At 39.3% G+C, this 25,155-nt stretch overlaps 2 protein-coding genes and 1 long non-coding RNA gene across 4 annotated transcripts; 2 read left to right on the top strand and 1 right to left on the bottom strand.

The window, feature by feature from the left end:
* Nucleotides 1-3,653: 3,653 nt before the first annotated feature.
* Nucleotides 3,654-5,858, bottom strand: LOC112174090. Of its 2 annotated transcripts, XR_002925849.2 has the most exons (5): nucleotides 5,532-5,858; nucleotides 5,269-5,413; nucleotides 4,956-5,032; nucleotides 4,205-4,283; nucleotides 3,654-4,086 (listed from the first exon to the last, which is right to left on the bottom strand). It is a non-coding gene; the product is annotated as an uncharacterized LOC112174090 (long non-coding RNA). The 2 variants fall into 2 exon arrangements; XR_005802102.1 differs by lacking the exon at nucleotides 4,956-5,032.
* Nucleotides 5,859-19,531: 13,673 nt separating this feature from the next.
* On the top strand, nucleotides 19,532-21,514 carry LOC112173409 (3-hydroxy-3-methylglutaryl-coenzyme A reductase 1). The gene has a single exon (XM_024311026.2). It carries the CDS (start codon nucleotides 19,657-19,659, stop codon nucleotides 21,385-21,387), a length of 1,731 nt encoding a protein of 576 aa, XP_024166794.1. The 5' UTR covers nucleotides 19,532-19,656; the 3' UTR covers nucleotides 21,388-21,514.
* A 1,081-nt stretch (nucleotides 21,515-22,595) lies between these two features.
* Nucleotides 22,596-23,879, top strand: LOC112173787 (senescence-specific cysteine protease SAG39). The gene is made up of 2 exons (XM_024311473.2): nucleotides 22,596-23,025; nucleotides 23,138-23,879. The coding sequence occupies exons 1-2, from the start codon at nucleotides 22,596-22,598 to the stop codon at nucleotides 23,728-23,730; spliced, it is 1,023 nt and encodes a 340-aa protein (XP_024167241.1). The 3' UTR covers nucleotides 23,731-23,879.
* Nucleotides 23,880-25,155: the final 1,276 nt, after the last annotated feature.

The raw sequence follows: 25,155 nt of genomic DNA, 5'->3' as shown, positions 1-25,155 counted from the left end.
GGGGCCCACCCGAAAGGGCAAAAGCGTTCGCTCCAACCAATTCTAGATGGATGACGCACTCGCACTAATTATGCTTGATATACGGCACAAAGCTATGCTTTGGTATCAACCCGCGAGCACACCCTCCTTGACTGGGGACTTCAGGGACTTGTACATACAGCCCAGCATAATTAGCAACGGTCACGCTCATGCCTCAGGGCATCACCTTCGAGCTACCCATTAAAGCCTCAGCGGCATCCTCGAGCTCTCACGCTCGTGCCTCAGCGGCACCGCCGACTTTCGCCCTCATGCCTTCCCGGCAACCCATTGAGCTTCCGCTCCTGCCTTCCCAGCACCCACGAGCTTCCGCTCACGAGCTTCCCGCTCATGCCTTCCCGGCACCCCGAGCTTCCGCTCATGCCTTCCCGGCAACCCATTGAGCTTCCGCTCCTGCCTTCCCAGCACCCACGAGCTTCCCGCTCATGCCATCCTGGCACCCCGAGCTTCCGCTCATGAGCTTCCCGCTCATGCCTTCCCGGCACCCCGAGCTTCCGCTCATGCCTTCCCGGCACCCACGAGCTTCCGCTCATGCCTTCCCGGCACCCCGAGCTTCCGCTCACGAGCTTCCCGCTCATGCCTTCCCGGCACCCCGAGCTTCCGCTCACGAGCTTCCCGCTCATGCCTTCCCGGCACCCCGAGCTTCCCGCTCATGCCTTCCCGGCACCCCGAGCTTCCGCTCATGCCTCCCCGGCAACCCACGAGCCTCCGCTCATGCCTCCCGCGCAACCCACGAGCTTCCGCTCATGCCTTCCTGGCAACGCCGAGTTTCCCGCTCACAAGCTTTCCGCTCATGCCTTCCCGGCAATCCTCGAGCTTTACGCTCATGTCTACTCGACACACCACACGTTAATGGAACATTGAATTCTTCTACCATTTGTCACTTATGACAAATTGAATTCTTTTCGCGTTCCATTAATACGAGCGACAACCAAGCAAACACAAGCGTTCACGTATTCATCATTCACGAATTACAAACGCTTACCTTCGCAGCGCTCATACAACTTACATTTATCATATGCAATCCATATGCTCACACGACCATACGCGCTCTCGAGTTTGTACGTCATAATTGACCGTACTCGGCGCCATTCGCATGTATACATCAACATGTATCACGCACCCCATACGTTCATATATGCCAACGCATATTATTGCAACTCACATTTGTTACCCAATGCAACGAGCATTCTACATATGCCTGTTTTTTGTCTTTGTTGTGCAGGTTAACGAGTCCCTTCTTGCTTACGGAGTTCGGGGACTTGTGGGGGCCCCGTGCTGCCCGGTTACTTATGCTTGATGACTTCGTGGTTATAACTCCCCAACCAAGAAGCTCCTCTTACTTGGGGACTTCGGGGACTTGTACATACCTCCAACAATATGGAGTATTTACTACATCACCAAGCATAAGTAACACCCTCTTTGGGACACCCACAAGTCATGGTGAGGCCCAACCGAGACATGCATCTTGTAGCCTTATGTTCAAGCTACGCTACGGTATCCGGAAATCGCACATCCGTCGCCGGGAAGCCACCTTTCCGGCCTTGCAAAGTTACCCTCACAACTAGGCTTTCTACACTAGAATAGTTATCTTTGCTTGTCCCACATCGAAAACCATATAAAGGAGATGGCTTCCTTCACCTATAAAAGGAATGCCTCCTCCCACTTCAACAGGATCCAATCTCTCATTACATCTCTTGTAATCTTGTTGGGCCGCAAGGCTCGACACACTAGTACACATTCAAATGGACGTAGTTTCCCGCTAAGGCGGGAGACGAACCACTACACATCTCGTGTTACTCTCTCTCTCTCTCTCTCTCTAAAGCTAACTAGAGATCCCCAACGGATCCAAACGTTAACACTTATCTCAAAGATAACTCATACCCCTGAACATCAGTTAATTCAATAAATCTATATGCACAGACACATGTTTTTCCTTCATTGAGGAACAACAATCCAAAACCAAGCATGACAATAGTAAACTGTGTAGAATATCTGAATATCGGCATTTCAAAGAATATAAGACTTCCAAGAACAAAGACAATATAAATTTGCTTATTTGACCATTCCAGCTTTCTGAATTTAGGATTGCATGACGTGTAACATACATAGATATGAAACCTGCAACATGAATTCTAGTTTAAGATGAAAGCTATATATTTAATAAGATGAACCTCTCCCCCTAAACATTTTACTCACATTGTGACCATTTCTCAATACTAATCTACTCAATTCCATCCTAGATAAGTAGAAACTCTCTATAGGAACTATTCCCCACAACACAAACAGAAACAACCAATCCAATAACTCAATTAAGTAATGCACTAAATATACTAAATAAACCAAAGAATCCAAATAAACAAAGATCACAAAAGGTTCCAACATCTTCTCGAACAACTCTAGTGCACTTGTTTACTTATCTTATTCAGCAAGATATAAACTTTACCCCAATATCAGTAACCCAACCTAAATTAAACAAACAAAACCTAAAATTCGCCTCAATTCAGAACCCAGTACCAATCGAAACAAACCCCAAAACAGTCGAATTAAAATTTCCAGAACCAATTACTAGGGTTAGGGTTAAGGATTCAAAAAATTGAACTTTCAATTAGAAATAGAAGTGCACCTCTGGAATTGAGCTCGACTCTCTGGGCCTCGAGTCGATTGAGATTGTGGGTCTTTTGGCGGACCTGGAGCTGGAGCTAGTGAATATGTTGGAGATAGTATGGTCAAAGCCCCTCACCAAGTGTGGAGGGGGTTTGTTACCAGTGAGATTGTTAGATTTGATGTTAGCCTGAGCGTAGTCAGAGTAGAGCTCGGAGTTGTTGGGGTCTTTGCGATGGCCTATGTGTAGAGGTTAACGGTGAGCTCAAAGTGGTCATTGATGAAGGCCTTCGTTATTCCCTGATCGAATAACCCATTAGGTTTTGGTCGGAGTTTGTCGAGGGGAGAGAGAGAGAGAGATAGAGCTTTCGTTGGGTTTGTCGAAGAACATATAAGGTTTGTCGAAGAGAGAGAGAGAGAGAGGTCGGGGTTTGTCGAAGAGGGAGAGCTTTGTCGAAGAACAGATACAGTTGAGGTTGCCAATGAATGCCCGAGTGTCGAGAACGAGGGTTTATGTCGACAGTGTTGATATGTTTTCGGTTGATATGTTTTGTTATTTTTTTGATCGAGTGCATTGACTTGGACAAGTGCTGTGAGGACTCACAAGGACAAGCCTGGCCTAATGCATCAGTTTTAAATTTGACTTCCCTCCTTAGGGAGAGAGAAAAATTATGGTGGGAAATCTCCCTCCATTCTGTCAAACATACTGATCAGACCACAGTTTTATTATTTTTAGTCGTATGATTAACACATGTTGGGGGAAATTTGGATTTTGAGATAGGGTTTGGCACCACTAACATGGTGGGAAACTTAGCGCTTAATTTTTTTTAATGTCACACAACAATTTTTATCATAAGTGCCTTCTGAACTAATTCTTAAGTCTCTATCAGACGACCGCTCTTACAAAAACGACGTCTGAAAAAAAAATTAATTACACGACAAATAATTGCATAGCGTCGTCTGAGAGTGTCGATCATCTGATTCAAGTTCTGTAGTAGTGTGTAAAATTGACCTAAAATCAACCAACAAAATGAAGCGAATTATTTCATTGCATATATCATCCAAAATATAATCCATCAGTTCCACAATTCTAAACCTAACATTGACATTATGATTGAGAGAACCAAAAAACACCATCTTATATCAATCATATACCTAAGCCGCTAAGACAAAAATCTGCAAGGTAAAGAGTAGTCATTTCACCATAACCACATTGCTCTTTCTTAACTAAAGAGTTCTATAACAAAAGTCTTAACAGTTCTAGCCAATATTTGAGCCTAGTCTTCATCACTTCAAAGCAACATGACTCTTTCAATAGAGAGATACGGATAGTAGAAACCCACAACAAGTTGCTCTAGAATGGCACCTAGCTGTTGTGAAGTTATTGTCGTTGATCTGGTTACTATTACCAAACTGTATAAAGTACATTATACATCTGCCTACTACCTGCAATAGCAAAGGTATATTCATCAGTTCCAAGCCGCTCTTATTCCATGGTTTTTACAATGTATAGTGAGCAGTATAGCAATGTGTATTTGCTAATAAAATATTGGACAAAACTAACCTGAAATACCTAATTTCGTGAATCTGGGGATTCTGTATAATAAGTGAGCTCAGCTTTGCTATACGACATGATTTGCACACTGCATATAGAAAATACCCAACATTATCAATTGAAGTTATGGCTCCAATTGTCATCAAGGAAAAAGAACAGGGTATCAACCACAACTACTTTGATCCAAGCAACTAATATTCACAACTAGACATCATAATTGAGTAGCAATGATTGCATGAGTTGAACAATTTAAGGTGCAATAATTGCAGGTAATAAAGTCTAGTTGACAAAGTTAATAGAATGAAAAATTGATGTGGGTACAAGCATAACCTCAAATTACAATTGAGAAGCAAGGAGGCTAAGTAATTATCCCACCAGCTACGACTAAACGTACAAAGCTAAAATACCAATCAACAATTCAGCAAACAGTTAATAGCCGCATAAAGTTCGAGCATATTACAACATAATAAATTAGCTCAAATTGATATCTAGCAAACAATGTGATTATTTAGAATTTCAACCAAATAAGTACCAATCTAGCTAAAGCTAACATTTCAAAAATAACATGATGTTCCGTTCATGAAAATCAACTATAAGTAATGAAGCCCAGCTGACAAAGTTAATAGAATGGAATTCAATGTTGGGACAAGTATAACATCAATTGCACATTAACAGCAAAGGAGGTTGAGTGTCCCCTCAGTTTTTCACAACCAAAACCCTAAACACAAATAAACATATTCAATTAGGAAAAGAGCCTCACTTTCTGCAAATCATCTTCTCCTGATTGTACTTGTGAGCCAAAGCCATCAAAGAAGGTTCAAGAATGAAAAGTCAACTCTAGAACCCACAAAAATCAATCCAATCAGTTTCAAAATAAAATCCAATCGTCTAAAAAATTCACAAACACAGAAGCAAGGTGAAAGAGAAAGCAGACGATTTTGAGCTGCTATCCAGTAAGGTTTGAAATCCACTCAAATCGAACAAATACATATACACACAGAGAGTCCTGTTAGTAGTACCAAAGAATCCAAATCAAGAAATACAAGACTTGAATCTAAACAGAAGAGACTCACTAATCTTTCCGATCTTGGAGCTCACCATAAACGACTCGTTTTGTTTGTGGTGAGAGTCAAGACTGGGCTGAGTAGCGCCTTGCTTGTTTGAGACCACTATGCAACCCAAGTCCAAGCAGCCAAGGTCCATGGCAGGTCGATATTACTAAGACCCAAATTTAATTTCAAAGGAAATTAACAAAACCCCCAAATCAATATCCAAGGAAACCCTAAAACCCAAAACAAATTAAAGTCGAAACCATAAGACGAAGAAAGAGGCTTACCGTGCAACAACAGTGAATCAAGACTTTGGACTCGTTCTTGAATCGAAGAACTGCACCAACAGTGTCATGTTAACCTAGCTAGGGGAGAGGTTGAGGAGACTCTTCTGTATCAAAAACCTAGATAGGGGAGAGGTTTTTTTTGCATAGATCGGGGGAGAAGAACCATAATTGGGAAAGAGAAAGAATGTCACATAGATGGCTAGCTGATTGCAAGAGAAGAACCATAATGGGGAGCTGTAGTTACTCTAAGTTAGGAGAGGGAAAGAATGCTTTTGTTTTTTTAACCAAGTGTTTGGAAAACTTGGGGTCTAGCTCACTTAAGTTTTAGTTCAGTGATTACACGTATTTTTATGCATGTAATTATATCTAAAATACTATAATTAAGTTAATCCTCAAGTCAATTATTATGTAACTAATTCACTTTTATTTATTTTGTAGGAAATAAGCGGAATTGCGGAAACCGAGAGAAAATGATGGAAAATTGAGCAAAGTGGAGTTTTCGACAAAAGGATGAAAAGTCAACGCCAAGTCAACCATGATCGATGACATCAAAGAAGCGGAATCCGATTACCTCCAATAATATACGTGAAAGGAAACCGACATGAGAAAAAGAAAAAGAAAAAAAGAATGAAAGAAGATACATAGCTTGATTAATTAAGATAATTAATCAATTAATCAAGTGATTAATTATCTTAATTAAGTAAGCAAAAAGGAGCGGCATGCATTACCACCACCCACGTGGTGCATGTGATGTGTGTCCAAATTATGAAAGAAAAAAAGGAAAAGTTTCACCCAATCAGAAGCTAGCATTCCCTATCCCTCCTCACCAACTAGCACGTGCAGACTCTCAATTATCCTCACATATACCCTCTCATATCTCACCCTAGGAGTAACAGTAGCCGCACCAGAAACCACCAAAACAGTCTCTCCTCCTTCTCCTCCATTTTTTCTCTTTTCTTTCTATTTTATTTTGAGATTTGAAGGACTACTCACACAAGCTTCAAGGATCTATCAAATGGCTCAACCTCTACAAGATTCAATATTTGGGTATTTTGTAGGAGTTGTAATTCAAGGCTAGTCATAATAGCTTTTTAGCTATTTGTGATTATCCTTATTTTCTCCCACACTTCTCTACTATTTGCTATTTGAATTTTGTAATCTTGATGTCTATACTTATGGGTTGTGAGTAATTCCTTGTTAGGGGTTAGGGTTGTGTGCCTTAGCCCAAATTTTGTGTAAAAGATGTTTAATTTAATGTAATGATGCAATTTTCATATGATAGATGCTTATATCTATTTTTGTTGGGTTAAAATGCATGTCTAGGAGCCTAGTCAACTCTAGGTTGTGTATTTTGAGCATGCCTAGGACGGAGTTAGAGGCTTGACCCCCCTCTAATTCCTAAGCTAGAAACCTTCAATTTTGTATTCGAGGGGTTATAAGTATGGTGATTTACACCCGTTGTGTGATTGCGCGGGCGGGTTGCTTAGTAATCTAATTCCTCGATCACTACGCCTCTTGATGTGAATTAGTGACCCTTGAACCGGCTCTAATTCATGCCAAGTGAGTTCCTACGACCCTTGAACCAGAGTAGGAATACCATGAAAGGGAATTTTGGTCCTTGAGCCTTGAACCGCCTTAGATACGACTACCGCCAAAGTAGGAGATTTGCATCTACATTATTTTAGCTTCCGACACATAAAATTTAGGTGAAGGAACCTCCCTAACACCCGACATTCCCATTTATTTGGTTACACTTTTATTAATTTATTTTCATTTTTATTAATTGCTTTACATTTCATTACATTTTATTAATCTAAAATCGATCAACTCTCAAAATATTGAACTCTAACTCATTGTAAATATTCATCACTAGGCTCTTAGTTTTGATTCGGCTTTGGGGAAAATCAAAGCCGAGCATTGCCAAGGCTTGGTGCCATAGATTAACATTTTTATTTATTTTTTTTTTTTTCTTTGTTTGCTAAGTGTCTTTATTTCCGATTACCCAAGGATTGTGGGTTAGCCACTAATCCCCGTAGCATGATAAACTTTGGGCATAATATTTTCCTATCTTGACAATTGATTTATGTGCTTAAATGCAACTTACTCCAATAAGGGCAGAGTTATCAAAGAAGTGGGAAATATTTGAACCCGAAATTATCATACCACAGGGATTGAAAAGCAAACTTTAATCCTTGGTTATGCCGATTACTAAGTCACCAACAATTTAACAAACAAAACCTAGAAAAATAGCACCAAACTATTTACATGCCCGGCTCGGAACAACCAAGCCTAAAATTGGTCAAGAGAACCACAAATAAATGCGGAAACTCACAACCAAATGGGATGGACAATGAAAGTGGTTTGTGAAATTTGATTTTTTTAATTGCGAAGAAAATAAAATTAACAATTGAAAATTAAAATTAAAATTAAAATTAAAGATAATAGAAACTAATCAAGAAATGGAAATTAGGTCACTAGGGTATCCTCCTAGCCAAATTTAATGCACAAATATGCTGCGACAATGGTCATTCAATTCATAATGGCATTAAGAACCGTACCCAAGGCTTTTCAAGACTCATGGGTCATTAGATTCCTTAAAGGGTATTCCTACTCCGGATCAAGGGTCGTAGAAACTCAATTGGGACAATCTAGAGCCTTGTTAGGGCCTCTAATTGCACCAAAAGGCGAAGAGTCCTAGAATCAAGGTTCCCAAGCTAGCCAATACGGCAATCGAAATTGGTATTGTAGCTAACCATGTTCTAAACAAGTGTCCTAGCCATAAATTAGAGAAGTGATTAGGTCCTCTAATTTGTTCTAGACATGCTCATCTACACATTCAAGAGCTAATCAAGTTCCTAAGCATGCATCTAAGCCAAATATTATAGAATAGAACATATGCCAAACATGAAATTGAAAACCATTAAATCAAAATATATTTATTACATTAAATTCATGCTAGGGCTCAAACCCTAGCTTCCTAAATAGACTACTCACAACCCATCTACAAATCAACAACAATATTCATCAATTAATTAAAGAGGTAAAGGTGAAGAAGAGTGAAAAGTAATAAGAACAAGTTACAAATTGCTATGGAGCAATTATGATAAGCCTTGATTTATGGCTTCCCACTATACCCAATCTCAAGTCTTGATGTAGATGAGATCCCTTGAAACTCCTTGAAATCCCTTTGAGAAATTGATGAGGATTTGATGGAATTTTGGTGAGGTGGATCTTGATGAGGTGAAGAATAGATCTTGGTGAGGAGAAAAATAGATGTTGGTGAGGAGAAGAAATGGTGTGGAGGGGTGGTTTTGGGTGTGTTGGAGAAGAAGAGAGAGAGAAGGGTGATGATATAAAAAATGGGGAGTGTCGCAGGTCTCTTGGTGTTCTCCCCCAAAAACGAGAGAGAGTATAGGGTTTGATGGGATATATGAGGGAATGGGATCATTAGAATCGGTTTGTGTTAGGGCTGGGCTCAGGTCAGGTCGGGCTCAAAAATCAGTAAGACCGAGTCCGAGACCGAAACTTTCGGTTCAGGCCTGTTAGGGCCGGTTCGGGCTTTTTTAGAAATAAAGACCGACAAAAACCAAACCCATTCTGGCCGGTTCGGTCTTTCGGGCCCAATTTCCAGTTCGACAAGATTTGCCTGTTTTCCCTATTTTCCAAATGTTTTCCAAACTGCAGTTCTGCAGTTCTGTGATCGACTGAGAGGGAGGGTGATCGACTGAGAGAGAGGGACCGAGGGACGAAGAGAGAGAGAAGGGTGATCGACTGAGAGGGAGGGTGATCGACTGAGAGGGAGGGATTGACTGAGATCGAGGTACTTCACTTCTTCTGTTTGTACTCCACTCTCTCACCTTCCTATCTACTCCACTTTCTTCTTCTTCTTCTTCTCTTCCAAACCCATAAACTCCAGTTTTGGGTCGGTTTGGGCTTTCGGGCCCTGAAAATATGAAGCCCGAGACCAAACCGATTATATGAAATCGGGTCGGGCTTTAGACCGAACTGAAAATTCCTATATGAAAACCGAACCGAATCGGGCTTTTTTCCTCTATTCGGGTCGGGTCCTCGGTCTTTCGGGTCCAGACGCCCAGCCCTAGTTTGTGTGGCTGCAAGAGGAAGAGAAAATGACATGTGGCAGCAAGTGATAGGAAGAAAGGAAAAAGAAAAAAATAAAGAGAAAAGGGAAGAAATGGTGAAGGAGCACGTGGGAGGGGGGGGGGGGGGGAAGGTTGTTGACTCTGATGCTGACGTCAGCAAAGGCTTTTTTTTGCCCTTTTCCTTTCCCTTTTTTTTTTTCCTTGTCTTGTCTTCTCTTTTCTTCTTTCTTCTTTATTCTCCCTTCTCAATTCATTTCCGCAAATACTATAAGAGACAATTAGATTCTGTTCCCTTGATTGGCATTGATCACGGTTGATCCGCATTGACTATTTTGTCATTTTGTCAGAAACTTCAATTTGCTCTAATTTTCCACAATTTTTCCTTGATTCTTCAATTCCGCTTATTTTCTACAAAATAATAAAAAAGGATTAATTACATTATAATTGACTTGAGAATTAGTTTATTTATAGTGTTTTAGATATAATTACACGCATATAAATGCGTATAATCAACAATGATACATACGCTTGCGTAAATGTGTATCCCAGTCATTCAGCCAAAAACTTTTTTTGTCCAGACAAGGAGAAATAATTTCTCCATTAACTCAGACAACAGAATTTAGTTAGAGCTATTGTATGAGTTTTCTAAATTATAGCAAACTTGAAAAGGTTGAACTAGTATTGATTTTGATACCATTTAGACAATAGAAATAGTTAAAACTATTGTCTAAAGACGTTCAAAAAAATCAGACAACAGAAGAAAAAAAAAACGTCTTCTATCATCTGAGGAGGTCTGAAGCATTTTTTGACGTAGTGGCAGCTACTTTAAGGAGACAACTCTGCTACAACTTCACACACTAAACCAAATGATCAAGATAGGAGCAGCCTGGTCTAACCTACACTGCATGTAATACCCGAGGTATTTAAAATAAATAAATATTACGAGGGAGTTCTTGGTATTTTTCTTGACAAACAAATAGAGGAAGTTTGAAGGTAAAGACATAAAGTAAACAACAAAAAGAAGGAAAAAATGGTAGATCTGGGCCATTAAAGTGAGTCGCGGAAATATTAAACGAGCTAAGGTGAGAGTGTTCGATAATTATTTTATGATCTCGGTGGTCTTGGGGTGTTCGGGAGTACTTTTTATTTTAAATCTTCTTGAGGTACCGATTGTAGACTTATAATAATGTGCATGATGCGACAAGTCCGTGAGAATTTTCAGAAAATTTTTCGAACGATCGAGCTATTTATTATGATCTTTAGAAGTTTTAGAATCATGGGAATTATTTTAAGGAAAAAAAATAAAGAAATTTGTGCATTGCAATCTTGACCATAGAATTATATACCGCTTAATCAGGACCTTTAAAAATCAATTTACATGGGAGCATTGTCCCTATCTCTGGAACCCTCTTGTGAAATCCCTCTTTCTCTCTCTTCTCTTGCACGCAATTTTCTTCTTTCTTTACATCACTAGTAAATAACATAGCACGGTCATAGAATTGGAGATCAATTATCAATCCAATTAAAATTTTGTGAAGGGAAGCTTCACGTCAATTTAGCAAAGCGACACGATTTTCTTCTTTACTTGGTCTCTCTCATTGCTGACATAGATTATTGCCAAGACTAGCATTATCATCTCTGATTCTCGTGAAGAACTTGTCAGCTAAGTCATGGATTGATGAGGAAACATTGAGGTCCACATTCCCTTCTTTTCAACTCGAAGGAGACATGCAAGAGCAAAGGCTCTATTGAATTCAGTTTGATCAAAAATTTGTTGAAATTCTAGGTTGTGGTGAATTCAATTTGGGTTCAGGATGTTACATTACATCAGTCCAAACTCATCAAAATATCTTGTACTACCTATCTAGGCTCCATACATTTTAGGGTTGATGTGTTGCACAATGTAAACCATTCATTCTAGAGTTCTAGACTCATCTAGACTTGTATAAAAGGCAACATACAAATCATACAGTAAGTGTGGGGAATACAAGACAAATTTTCAATCCATCATTCTTTGTCTTTCTATCATCTTTTATGTTCAATATCAAGTTTCATTAGTCAATTGCAAAGAAAAAAAAAATTTGATTATTGTACATTCCTTTACTGTGCCATTCAATCTTTATTTTATGTTTAAAATTTATTCCATTTTATTAATTATTAAATTAATTAATAAATTTAAAATTAAGACTCTACTCTACAGCTCTACTTACTCTAAGTTTGATTCAAAGGAAAGAAAGCATGTAGTCGAAATAATTCACTCAGAACGCCCTTTAAAGGATTACATGGTATGATTGGATCGAATAAGCCCTTATGGAATAAATATTCAACCACTTGTGAATCCTTGGGTACTGCCTGATTCAATGTTTGTTCAATTACTCTTTTACCCACAAATGCGATGTAAGCGTTGGGTTTAGCAATAATGATATCTCCCAACATACCAAAACTAGTCGTTACCCACCTGTGGTAGAGGATGTAAGGATTGCAACATAAAATAACTTTTTATTTGATTGATAATCGTATAAAGCGGAAAATATTTTAGCCATTTGCATCAAGCTCAAACTTCCTTCTTCCATGTGTGCTGCTCTAGAAGCACACACTAGAATAAGAGGTAAAAGGTTATTGGTAGCATACTCAGCCAAACGTCCGAATGAAATTGAATGAAATCCAGAGAGACCATGTCTTCATTCATAGAATCCCAAGTACTTGGATCAATCAAAGTTTCGATTCTATCGGAACTACTCATTTTCAAAAGACATCCACACTGTTCAGTGTTCACAGACATATATATAATAATTTTTTATATAGATTAATTAAAAAAATAAGCTAATGTATTGACAGGTGTTGAGGATGGTGAATTTATGATCGCATGCCACTCCTGTGCTTGCTTGTTTGACTGCTAAACCGACAGTGTTACTTTCGAAGTTCTCTTTTGAAAAATTTGTTTGGATAATACATGTAATGATCCTTCCTTTAGCACATTATTGCTCACTTTCTAATGCACATGCTTATGAATTTTTCAAATCTAGTCAAGTTATATCACGCTCCCTTTCAATAACATTTAGTTTTCATTTTTTCTTTTCATTTCTATTTTGAGTCAAGAAATAGAAAGTAGACACGTCTTATCGGATTAATAAAGATTTGCAAATCTGGTTAAGATATATCATGCTCCTTTTCTTTTTTTCTTTTTTTGAAAGGGGTTTGGAACCCAGCCAGACTGGGAGGCTCATCCCCACGCCCGTCTTATTGAATTAAAAACTATGCATCGAGGGGGACGTAGAGCCTTGACCTCGAGTGCAATTACAAAGATCCTCATAGAGGACATCCTGAATAATAACAGGAGCCTCCTCTAACCATACATCATTAAGAAACTTAGACCTAGCAAGATGAGCTAATCGATTAGCTACACCATTTGCTTCCCGGAAGACATGAGAGATCTTAATTGAGTGTAATGATGTCAAATATGACTTACAATCATCGATAATGCGCCCAACTTCAGATCGGTCCTCCAAATTCTGATTCAATGCAGCCACCATCAGTGAGCAATCACTCTCAAGTATGAATTCGTCCCATTCTTGGTAAATAGCCAAGAGAAGACCTGCCCGGCAGGCCTCTGCCTCCATATGGAAAGCAGAAAGGACATTAGGAAAATACCGCGCCATAGTTGCCCTGCACGAACCTTTGTCATCACGTATCACTACACCAATACCACCATCACCAGACTCGGGCCTGTAACTGCCATCTATGTTGATCTTAAGTCTACCTGTAGGAGGGTTTTCCCACTTAGCTCGTGTCCTTCCCGACTTCTTCTGCCGTGTTGGATGGACTTGTTGATACTCACCAAGAAACTTGGACGCCCATTGTGCAGCATTGTACGCATTGAAGACACTACCATTCCATACCAAGTTGTTTCGCTCTGACCATATAACCCACAAGTAGACAAAGAAAAGGTTACGGTGGTGCTCAGTAATTACATCAATTACATTCTTCACCCATTCTTCCAAACTTGCAGCCATAACATCAACAACTTTCAAGTCCAGCTCTCCAAGAGCCCAAAAGCATGCAATATAGCTACAATCTCTAAATAGATGTAGGCCATGCTCACCAGCACCATGACAAAAGACACACTCAAAGTCTGGGAGTGCCACCTTTTTGCATAGCTCATGCTTTGTGGGAAGAATACCTTTTAACAATCTCCAAATAAACATCCGAACTTTGGGAGGAATCCGAGCATGCCAAACAAGCTTCCAATATTTTCCATTTAACCCAACTGGACCAGTAGAACATGATGCACGTTCAGTCGCACCGTCCACAATTCTAGCAATATGGTAACCACTTTTAACATCATACATACCCTTTTTATCATGATGCCAGACCCACCTATCCACTGGCCTCCGCAAACTTAGAGGAATACTTGCTATCAAATTCACCTCCAGAGGCATGAAAAGCTCCTGTAACAAGAACATATGCCACTCATTCTCCTCTTGATCAATAAGCTCATCCACCCTAAGTGTCTCCAAACCCTCCTTAGGCGTTGAGATGGGCCTGAAGGAATGGGGTAAAGGCAACCATGGATCTGTCCACACTGCAATCTGACTACCGTTTCCCACCTGTAGCCTAAGTCCCTTACGTAGCAATTCCCTTCCAAACAAAATACTCTTCCATGCATAAGAAGACCCACTACTTGCCTCAGCTTTCATGAAATCACAATTCGGAAAATACTTCGCCTTGTATAGTCTAGCTAACAAAGAGTTAGGGTTTTGGATGATTCTCCAACCTTGCTTCGCAAGTAGAGCTTGATTGAACTGCACCATGTTTCGGAAACCAAGCCCACCTTCAGCCTTTGGAACACACAACTTCTCCCAAGCAAGCCAATGTATCTTTTTATCATTACTTTTATCTCCCCACCAAAACTGTGCCATCAGACGATGCATCTCCAAGCACAAATGTTTTGGTAGTTCAAAACAGCTCATAACATAGGTTGGGATAGATTGCGCAACCTCTTTGATCATGATCTCCTTGCCAGCAGCACTTAAAGTCTTCGCTCTCCAACCTTGAGTGCGTTTTCTAACCTTTTCAGATAGAAAATTAAAAGCCTCGGATTTGGAATAGCTAATTTCCGTAGGTAAACCCAAGTACTTGTCATGTTTGTCCACACGCAGAACCCTAAGACTTGCAACCAGCTCATCTTGCTTTGCTCTTTTGACATTCTTACTAAAGGAAACACAACTCTTGTCAAAGTTTATCATCTGACCAGACGCTTTTTCATACTGCTCAAACATTCTCTTTAGAACATCACATTCATCTGTTTCTGCCTTGAAGAAAATGAAGGAGTCATCAGCAAAGAAAAGATGAGAAATAGGGGGTGCACCTGTGCAAATTCTTACGCCATGAATGCTGCCCATGTCTTCTGCCTTTAGGATCAACCTGGATAAAGTCTCTGCACAAATAAGGAAAAGATAGGGCGAGATGGAGTCTCCTTGCCTTAGTCCCCGGGATGGGACCACACGTCCCCTAGGAGTCCCGTTCACTATAAAAGAATAGGAGACAGTCGTCACACATCGCATCACCCAACCACGCCATTTAGGGCAAAAACCAAGCTGCTGCATAACCCTATCCAAGAAACCCCACTCAACTCGATCATAGGCTTTGCTCATGTCGAGTTTTAAAGCCCCATAGCCAACATGTCCTCTTCTCCTCCTCTTCAAGAAATGAGAGATCTCGAAAGCAGCTAGAGAATTATCAGAGATTAGCCTCCCAGGTACGAATGCACTTTGATCATGCTCCTTTTCAATAACATTTAGTTTTCAATTTTTTTTCTTTATTTCTATTGGGTAGTTCTATTCAGACCTCCAAGTTCATTATTTAGACTTCTCTCTTTTTTTGAAAAAATTTAATCTCAATTATACCACTAAATAAAATTTTAAAAAAAATTCAATTTCAACTGCGTCATTACTGTCTCTTCGCATATCACTCAATTCTCTTTCTTTCTCTCATCATCTTTGCACATCAAGTTAATGAAATCTCTTGTAGGTAGTTAGCCCCTTCATTTGGCTTTTGCGATTATTGTAATTTGATTTTCCTTTTGGTTCCTTGGTTTATGGTGGATGTTGCTGGCTATAATTCATTATTTATATTGTATATTAGATAACTGAATAAATCTCTAATCCTTGACTCTGTGAATAATTGTTCTACTGAACAACTATACAAAATCCAGTATTTACAGGTTACAATATGGGTTTTCTATCATTTCTTCTCATGATAAGCTGATGAGCTTGGAAATTCCTTTATGTCCTAAAAAGTGATAGAGATCCAACGACTGAATTTTCTAAAACTTGGTTTGTACTATGGTTTCCTTAATGCCAGTTCATCAGGAGCCGATTTTGTTTGCCCGGGAGAGTCTGATCAAAGTTCATCTTCCTCAAGTTTGGCATCATCAATAATCACAGAGGTTAGGTCGCAAAGATAGGACAAGGGGTGGGAAGAGAAAACGGAAAGGGATGGGGTCGAATATGGGTAAAATTGGAAATTTGATGTACAAAAATATTAAAGAAGGTCCAAAATAGCAAATTAGGAGGTATGAATAGAGCCACCCATTTCTATTTTGAGTCGAGAAATAGAAAAGTAGACATCTTATTGCATTGATAAGGACCTTCGTTGTGACTGAGGTGGTCAAAGACCAAAATATAAGTCATTATTACTAGCCCAACATTTCTATTACATCTGATCACTTGTTTCTTGTAAAGAATTAACCTTTTTCGTAAAGAGAGGAGAAAGCTAAAATTTTCAAAAAATTATAGAAAGAAGGTATTTTTTTTAATGGAAAGACAACAATCTGTATTAAATAGAACTAAGGAATATATGGGGCGATGTAAAAGCATAAAAAAATAAACAATAAAACATAATAAGATGCACAAATGCATCTAAACATAAATATAACCAGGATGTTGGTGAGATGGCGGTGGCGTGGCAGCAGCACTGCAGCAGGCTTTCACTTAGACATGGGCTCGGTGATGATTGGGCCTGGGCTTTGGCTCATGGCCCTTGTGGTTTTTATCTTGTATTTTTGTGTTATTGTTTTTTATGTTTAATTAGCTATGGCTTTCTGCCGGCAATAAATTTCTATCCCTTGTGGATAGGGCGAAGTGGGCTTGGTCCCGGTATGCACTCTCATAGTGCCTTGACTGGCCTAGCGAGGCGGCGAGCTATTTGCTTGATCAAATGGACGCAACCTCCTAGTGGCAGGATGAAATTGAGTGTCGCCAGATATATTTCCATGCGGCAACGTAGTGGGAAAGCTGTGCTATTTGTAATGATGCTTATTCGTTATAGAGTTATCTTTCCGGTATGTCATCGCTATGTCAAAACAAATTGAGTAGCTATTTATGCACTCTTTACTAATTGGTGCTTGTTAGAATACATAGATCTTATGGAGAGTCTTGGTATTATTTCAGGATATTCTCTCTATGCTTATTGTAATCTGGGGTTTAGGCTTTACGTCCCCCCTTGTATTATGCAATTTCATTAATCAAGGCTTAAGGGCAGCCGCACCAGCCCATTTTCAAAATATATATATATATATATATATATATATATAACCAGGATGAGACTTGATGCCATAAAGTATCGTACATTGCACTACATATGTCACTGAAGCAGTATAAATAAAAGAGTAATTGTAACCGTAACCCTAAGAGATTGATTCTCTCACCAGGAGATCGAAAGCCACCGAGGGTGTCAAAACAGGAACGTTAGTAGACGAACTCCCAAGAACCAGAACAAAATGAGCAACCGTCGCATATCCAAGATCCGAATATGGATACACCCCTGGTCCCAAATTCGGCCCGGATTCAAAATTAAAACTACTACAACCAAGGTTTTAAATTTCTCCGAAACTGCCGAAATTTCCATCGAAATTTCCGTAATTTTGAAGTACCAAAACGAAATTCATATGCTATATCATTTCCGTCAGAAGTTTCCAGAAATCTTCCGTACATTTCCACGAAATTCTTAATTTCTGAAATATCTACGCACACAATATATATTTAAAAATTCACACCGAAATTTTGTCCGAAATTTCTCTAAAATTTCTGCTAAATTTTTATGTCACCTACAATGAATTTTTACTTCATACTTTTTTAGAGAAAATATGAAATTATGATTTTTTTTTTTTGCAATCAAGTTGAATACAACAAAACACCTTTTTGTTTTTATCTGCTACAAAGTTGAATGCTCCAACCATAACATGATTTTGTTTTTGCTTCGTCTCAAATATTGTATGCTTCATACACTGTAACATCATATTAGGTAATTCCACAATATCCGATATGTGGATTGCATGTGGAAAGGGAACAACACGTACACATACAATAACCATGTGATGAAGTACGAAAATCATTTCCAAAATTCATATACTTGGGAGCAGTATTGTATGATACTAAATGAAAGCAGTTCAACCAGCTAGATCGAACTACATCATAGTAGCTTTTATATTCCATTTGTTATACTTGTTCATTTTCATTAACGGAGTTTTGGTTTTACGTGCCCCGCCCCACCCCCTTATAATTTTCTAATTATTAAAAAAAGTAAATCATATTTACATTATCAATATACAACACATTATCAATACACATAGATAAAAATACTAGTTTAGCAACCTACTACAGTACTAGTTAATTACTCGTCCATATAAAATATCATAATTCTATTATAAATGTATAATTTTAGAGATGTTACATTGTAAATAGGTTTATTATAGGTTAGTTTAGTCCATGTAAAAGTTTCATTCAAAAATATCATTTTATAAATGCAATTAATTTGATTTCTTTATTTTTAACCGAAATTTCCACCGACATCGAAACTTTCTCCGAAATTTCCTTAAATTTGAAGTACCGAAATTTGAAACCTTGACTACAACAAAACACTGGATTAACTATAATCTTACTTCACTACTCAAAACCGAAAGAAGACTTTCACCTCCAACATTAACTCAAATGTTACGCACTTTATTTTTTTTATTTTTTTTTAGTGCTAAACCTTGGTGTCAATCAAAAGTTCAAAACATTAAACAATAATGCAACAACAGTAGGATAAATATGTTTTGTGAAAGTGTCTAACATGTATGAAGTATCAAAAATATGAAAAAAGATAAATCAATAGAAAAATCTAAAAGACCAAGAATTTATGTGGTTCAGCCCAAAATCAAAGCGTTACATCCACAGGCAAAAATAGTGAGATTCCACTAATATCAAAAGGAGATTATGAGGTGTTTAACACTCAAACCCAAAATCCCAATTACACCCGAATAGGCGAATACACTTACGGAAAGAGAAATACCAAATAACAACTACCTCGAATATATAAATTGTCGCTCACAAGAACAAAAGCAACAAACCAAAAGTTAATTGTTCTATAGAACCCAAAACTGCGGCTATTTCTCAATAACCTTAAGCTGCGGCTTTTTCTTTTCTCTCTCACACCTTAATTGGTGACACATATATTTATATTTTGCTTCTAAAAACTAATAGAATTAGGTTAAATATGTGGGCTTAATCCAAAAGATAATTTATGGGCTTATTAATTTAAGCCACAAACCAACAAAATATACATTCTCACAAATTTAAGATACAGTGGTGAGTCATTCTCAAAAAAAAAGATACGGTTGTGAGCGAGGGTGAAAATCTAGAAAGCTATTCGAATTTACGTGGTCGGTTGGCGGGATGAAGATGGAGCATTAGAGTGAGAGAGAGCCGGGAAGGAGACAACCATCATAAAATAGGTCTGTTCATTTCACTATTAGCCGTGTGTTAAAAGTTTAAAACGTGCCTGACCCAAATATAGTAATACTGCAACTCAACACTAGTGAGACTGTAGGTGCCTTCCTACATCGCAACCAGCCCCATCTATATATATTGCAACCCCCAACACCACAGAGTTCAGACTCAAACCAAAACAAGCAATTCGAATTCAATCCTTGCTCACTCCTCTCCTCTGATCACCGGCGGCTTGTTTAGCACCTCTCACATCCAATGGAGCACGGAGGAAAGCCCATGAAAATGAAAGTCAAGTTTGTCGACGATCAAGTCCCGAAGGCCTCAGACTCAGATCCTCTCTACATCACCAACGCTGGGTTTTTCACCCTCTTCTTCTCCGTTGTCTACTTCTTGCTCGCTAGCTGGCGCGAGAAGATCCGTACCAATACTCCCTTTCACGTGATTGATCTCTCTGAGATTGTTGCCATCCTTGCTCTTGTAGCCTCCTTCATCTATCTCCTCGGCTTCTTCGGCATCGATTTTGTTCGGTCCCTCTTTCTCCAGCCCAGTAATGACATCTGGGCCGCCGACGATGACGAAGATGAGATTATTCTCAAGAAGGATGCTCGTAAATTTCCTTGTGGCCAGGCCCCTGATCGCTCTATTCCAAAAATGGCTCCGATTGCTTCACCTAAAGTTGCCCAGAAAGTGTTGGATGAAAAGCCAGCGATCAAGACCCCACCACCAACCGAAGAAGACGAAGAGATTATCAAGGCTGTGGTGGCTGGAACCATTCCTTCATACTCACTCGAATCAAAGCTCGGTGATTGCAAGAAGGCAGCTTCTATTAGACGTGAGGCTTTGCAGAGAGTAACGGGCAAGTCTCTTGAGGGTTTGCCATTGGAGGGCTTCGATTACGAATCCATTTTGGGTCAATGCTGTGAAATGCCAGTTGGGTATATCACCATTCCTGTTGGGATTGCTGGGCCTCTTATACTTGATGGAAAAGAGTTCTCCGTCCCCATGGCCACAACTGAAGGTTGCTTGGTGGCTAGTACTAACCGTGGTTGCAAAGCTATTAACTTGTCCGGTGGAGCTACCAGTGTGCTATTGAAAGATGGAATGACCAGAGCACCTGTTGTGAGATTCAACTCTGCTAAAAGAGCTGCTGAATTGAAGCTTTTCATGGAAAACCCTGCCAATTACCAAACCATTTCCATGGTCTTCAACAAATCAAGCAGATTTGGTAGACTTCAAACTGTGAAGTGTGCAGTTGCTGGGAAGAACCTGTACATGAGATTCTGCTGCAGCACCGGCGATGCTATGGGGATGAACATGGTCTCCAAAGGTGTTCAAAATGTCGTCGACTTCCTTCAGAATGACTTCCCTGACATGGATGTAATTGGCATCTCTGGTAACTACTGCTCAGACAAGAAGCCTGCTGCTGTCAACTGGATCGAAGGCCGTGGCAAATCTGTGGTGTGTGAGGCTGTGATCAAGGGAGACATAGTAAGTAAGGTGTTGAAAACCAACGTGGCGGCCCTGGTGGAGCTTAACATGCTCAAGAACCTTACTGGTTCTGCCATGGCTGGTGCTCTTGGTGGGTTCAATGCTCATGCCAGTAACATTGTTTCAGCTGTCTACCTCGCAACTGGCCAAGACCCTGCTCAGAACATCGAGAGTTCTCACTGCGTCACCATGATGGAAGCCATCAATGATGGAAAGGATCTTCACGTCTCAGTGACCATGCCTTCTATTGAGGTCGGCACTGTAGGAGGAGGTACCCAACTTGAATCGCAGTCCGCTTGTTTGAACTTACTTGGAGTGAAAGGAGCTAACAGAGAAGCACCCGGATCAAACGCAAGGCAGTTGGCCAGTGTTGTAGCTGGTTCTGTTCTTGCTGGAGAACTATCTCTCATGTCTGCCATTGCAGCTGGACAGCTCGTCAAGAGTCACATGAAGTACAACCGATCGAACAAAGATGTTACAGCTGTTACTTCTGCTTAAGAGAGCTTGAAACCCTTTGACCTCGAGAACTTTTTGTATACTGAGCCTCCTGTAAATTTCTTCAGAAATGTAATCATCTAGTGTCTTTTGAGAAAATTGGCTCATTAACTAGAGTACTTTTGTTCAATTCGATTCTTTGCTATTAGCTTGTTACATAGTCACCTTGCTTCCAGTTACTTTTTCTCTTGCATAGTTGGCACTGGTGAGCCAGAACAATAACTGATACATCGAGCTTTCTATTACGTACATGAGCAAGAGAGACATAAGTTTCGTACTCGATTACAAAATTTTGATAATAAATATGCAGAGATTTAATGGTGGAAGTGAAATGTTAAATTGTCTTCTTATTTCCAGTCCAATATGCCATGCGCAGTTTTAGTACCTGGTGTATGGTACACAATGCAAGGAGGGCATCCGTTGGTCATCTTTTACAGAAACCCAGATTAATTGGTTACTAGCTAGGTTCTCTAAATGCTAGCGGTACCCTAATTAAACCTCAGGTATCCAAGCTAAATGATTTACCGAGTCACATATTTAATTTGAATGAAGAAGAGTAGTCAATTTTCACTTATCTACAAACAAAGAACTGCGATGTTTATAATCCTAGTCTCAAAGAATTGCCTTGCTCACATATGCCAAAAGGTTAATCCCATCTGTTTTCTTAAGCCTGGAAAGAGGAAAATATGAGATACATCCGAAATGGAATAAAGGATAACGAATCCGTTCGTTTGCTTGTGTAATATTGTATGCTTTCACGTATTTTTCTCTGTATGATTACTGATTACAACTCTGTAAACCAGTTGAAAGTTTTGGTCTGAACTTCTGTAATGTTAAACCTTGTTCTTCACTTGGGCTTTACTAAATTGCATCTTGGTCCTTAAACAAGATCCTTACAATTGATATAGTTGTCTCCTCTATGGGATTTTTTGAACTCTAGATCAGCGTACGTGTAAAACAAAACACTAGCATTTTGTAGGAACAAGTAACCAGGTGATTTGGCTAGTAATTTGTCCTGACATCAAATTATATTGATAGGCAATAAGTCGATATCAGAACATTTTACGGGGCACAAATATTGCAGATCGATCAACTTTTGGGGCACGGAGATAACACAGCAAGGCCATTCCTTCTCTATATAAACTCAGCAGTAGACCCTTCATTATATACCTTCCCATTAATTCATATACTTCATCATATCGTAGCCTGTGATGGAGTTCATCAACCACAGCAAATGTATCTGTTTGGCCATGATCCTCATGTTGGGGGCGTGGTCTTCTGAAGCCACTTCTCGCAGCCTGCAAGATGCATTAGTGTATGGGAGATATGAGCAGTGGATGACTCGTTACGGACGCGTATACAGTGACAATGATGAGAAGGAGAAGCGCTTCAAGATATTCAAGGAAAATGTAGCATTTATAGAATCTTCCAATGACGAAGCAAACAAACCTTACAAACTAAGTGTGAATGGATTTGCAGACCTTACAAATGAAGAGTTCACAGCCTCAAGAAATCGATTTAAGGCTCATGAATGCTCCACAAAGACCACTTCTTTCAAATATGAAAATGCTACTGTGCCAGCAACAATGGACTGGAGACAGAAAGGAGCTGTTACCCCAATCAAGGACCAAGGCCAATGTGGTAATTATGAATCTTCTAATGATTTTTACATCGAGATCAGGCTCTACAACTCCCCTTATAGACTTTAAATGGTTTCTATTCTGAATCTCTGACTGCCATCAATTTGCTACAGGTTGCTGTTGGGCGTTCTCAGCAGTGGCAGCCATGGAAGGAATTACTCAACTCACAACTGGTAAATTGATTTCCTTGTCCGAGCAAGAGCTGGTTGACTGTGATGTTAATGGTGAAGACCAAGGCTGTGAGGGTGGCCTCATGGATGATGCCTTTCAGTTCATCAATCAAAACCACGGACTAAGTACCGAGGCCAATTATCCCTACACAGGTGTTGATGGTACATGCAATGCTAAGAAGGAAGCAAACCATGCAGCCTCGATAACTGGCCACGAAGATGTGCCTGCAAACAGTGAAAGCGCCCTACTTAATGCTGTTGCTAATCAACCTATTTCTGTTGCCATTGACGCCAGCGGATCTGATTTCCAATTCTATTCAAGTGGTGTTTTCACAGGAACATGCGGAACGAGCCTGGACCATGGTGTTACCGCTGTTGGTTATGGTGTCAGCGATGATGGGACTAAGTATTGGCTGGTGAAGAACTCATGGGGAGCAGAATGGGGTGAACAAGGGTACATAAGAATGCAAAGAGATGTTGATGCACCGGAAGGCCTCTGTGGTATTGCTATGGAAGCCTCTTATCCCACTGCATAACATACCAACAAATGAGATCATTGCCTAGTACCCTTCTAGGTATACATTATGATATTTATATGAACTTGTGCTTGTAATTAATATGTATGTACGTAAAACTACCATATTTGTAAGATATTAGCACGTCTTATTCAGACAAAAATGGTGGACCTTTTCTCTATTTTGTTGAATTATACATCATATGTCGGTGAGCTATAACATGTTGGTAAGTTATAATTCAAAAATTGTAAAGGTCATGAGTTCGATTCTCATTGACATATGTAAGGATGAGGTGGGCTAAGTTTTTTTTTTTTTTTTAAATTATACAGCTTCCTGTTAGACAAATACGCATTACAACGGTAACCAAAAGTATCAGGTATACATATGGAGAATAATTCTTTTGTGCAGCTAGAAGTAAAAGTTCCATACGGTTTGTCATTTTGAAAAGATAACAATGAAATAAGGGTCATCTATACCGTATACTAATACATCAAGTAGATTAGTTTAGTTAAAAGGTAGACTAACTCCATCATTGCTAGTATGGAGAATAATTCTTTTTTGCAACTTTAAGTAAAAGTTCCATGCATTTTGTCATCTTGAAAAGATAACAATGAAATAAGGGTCGTCTACACCGTATACTGATACATCAAGTAGATTAGTTTAGTTAAAAGGTAGACTAACTCCATCATTGCTAGACTAGTTTGAGACTACTCTGCTGTTCTTCTATATCAAACTTGCATGTCTATCTCTGTATCTAACTAAATCTACTTAATGTATGAGTACACTAATGTACCATAAAACTTCTCATTAAACAATCATAAAGATTCAAGATAACAATGTGTAGGGCCTATTAAAAACTTATTCATCTCGCTATCAAACTCTGTGGGTCATTCCCTAGCTAGGCCTATATTACCTAACCGAATGAGCCCCAAAGTTTCATTTAAAAAAATATTTAAAAAAATAAAAATAAAAATAAAAAAATCTTGACACAGTATGATGATGACAAATATGTAGGCAAAAGTTTCTGAAAACATAATAAAAATTAAAATGATTTCTCAAGAAGTATTTGAAGGAAAAATCCACCCATTTAAGATAAGAACAGATGTACCTTTTAAGAAAAAAAACCCTCCCATTTGGAAGAGAGAATCTTGCGTGGGGCAGCCGCACGGACACGTGGTGGGGCGGACCAATCACTGTCCAGCAGGGGGGTGTTTTGGGTATTGCACTTTAGGAAGCAGGGGCAGTTTCGAAAAAAAGAGAAAATTTCATTTTTTCTGATTGGGTGGCCCTAAAGCCACGTGGTGGGGAAACCCACCTACAAATTTCTCCATTTGGAAAGGGATACATAGTAGTGCCAACCGAATCTTCATCGACTAAAATCTCCCATAAAAATAAATAAAATACAAAGGCATACACCTTTACCGATTACTATTTCTTCGTCGAAAG

Source organism: Rosa chinensis, chromosome 6 (assembly GCF_002994745.2).
Source record: "Rosa chinensis cultivar Old Blush chromosome 6, RchiOBHm-V2, whole genome shotgun sequence".
Taxonomy (NCBI): Eukaryota; Viridiplantae; Streptophyta; class Magnoliopsida; order Rosales; family Rosaceae; genus Rosa; species Rosa chinensis.
This window is presented reverse-complemented; position numbering and strand designations above follow the sequence as displayed.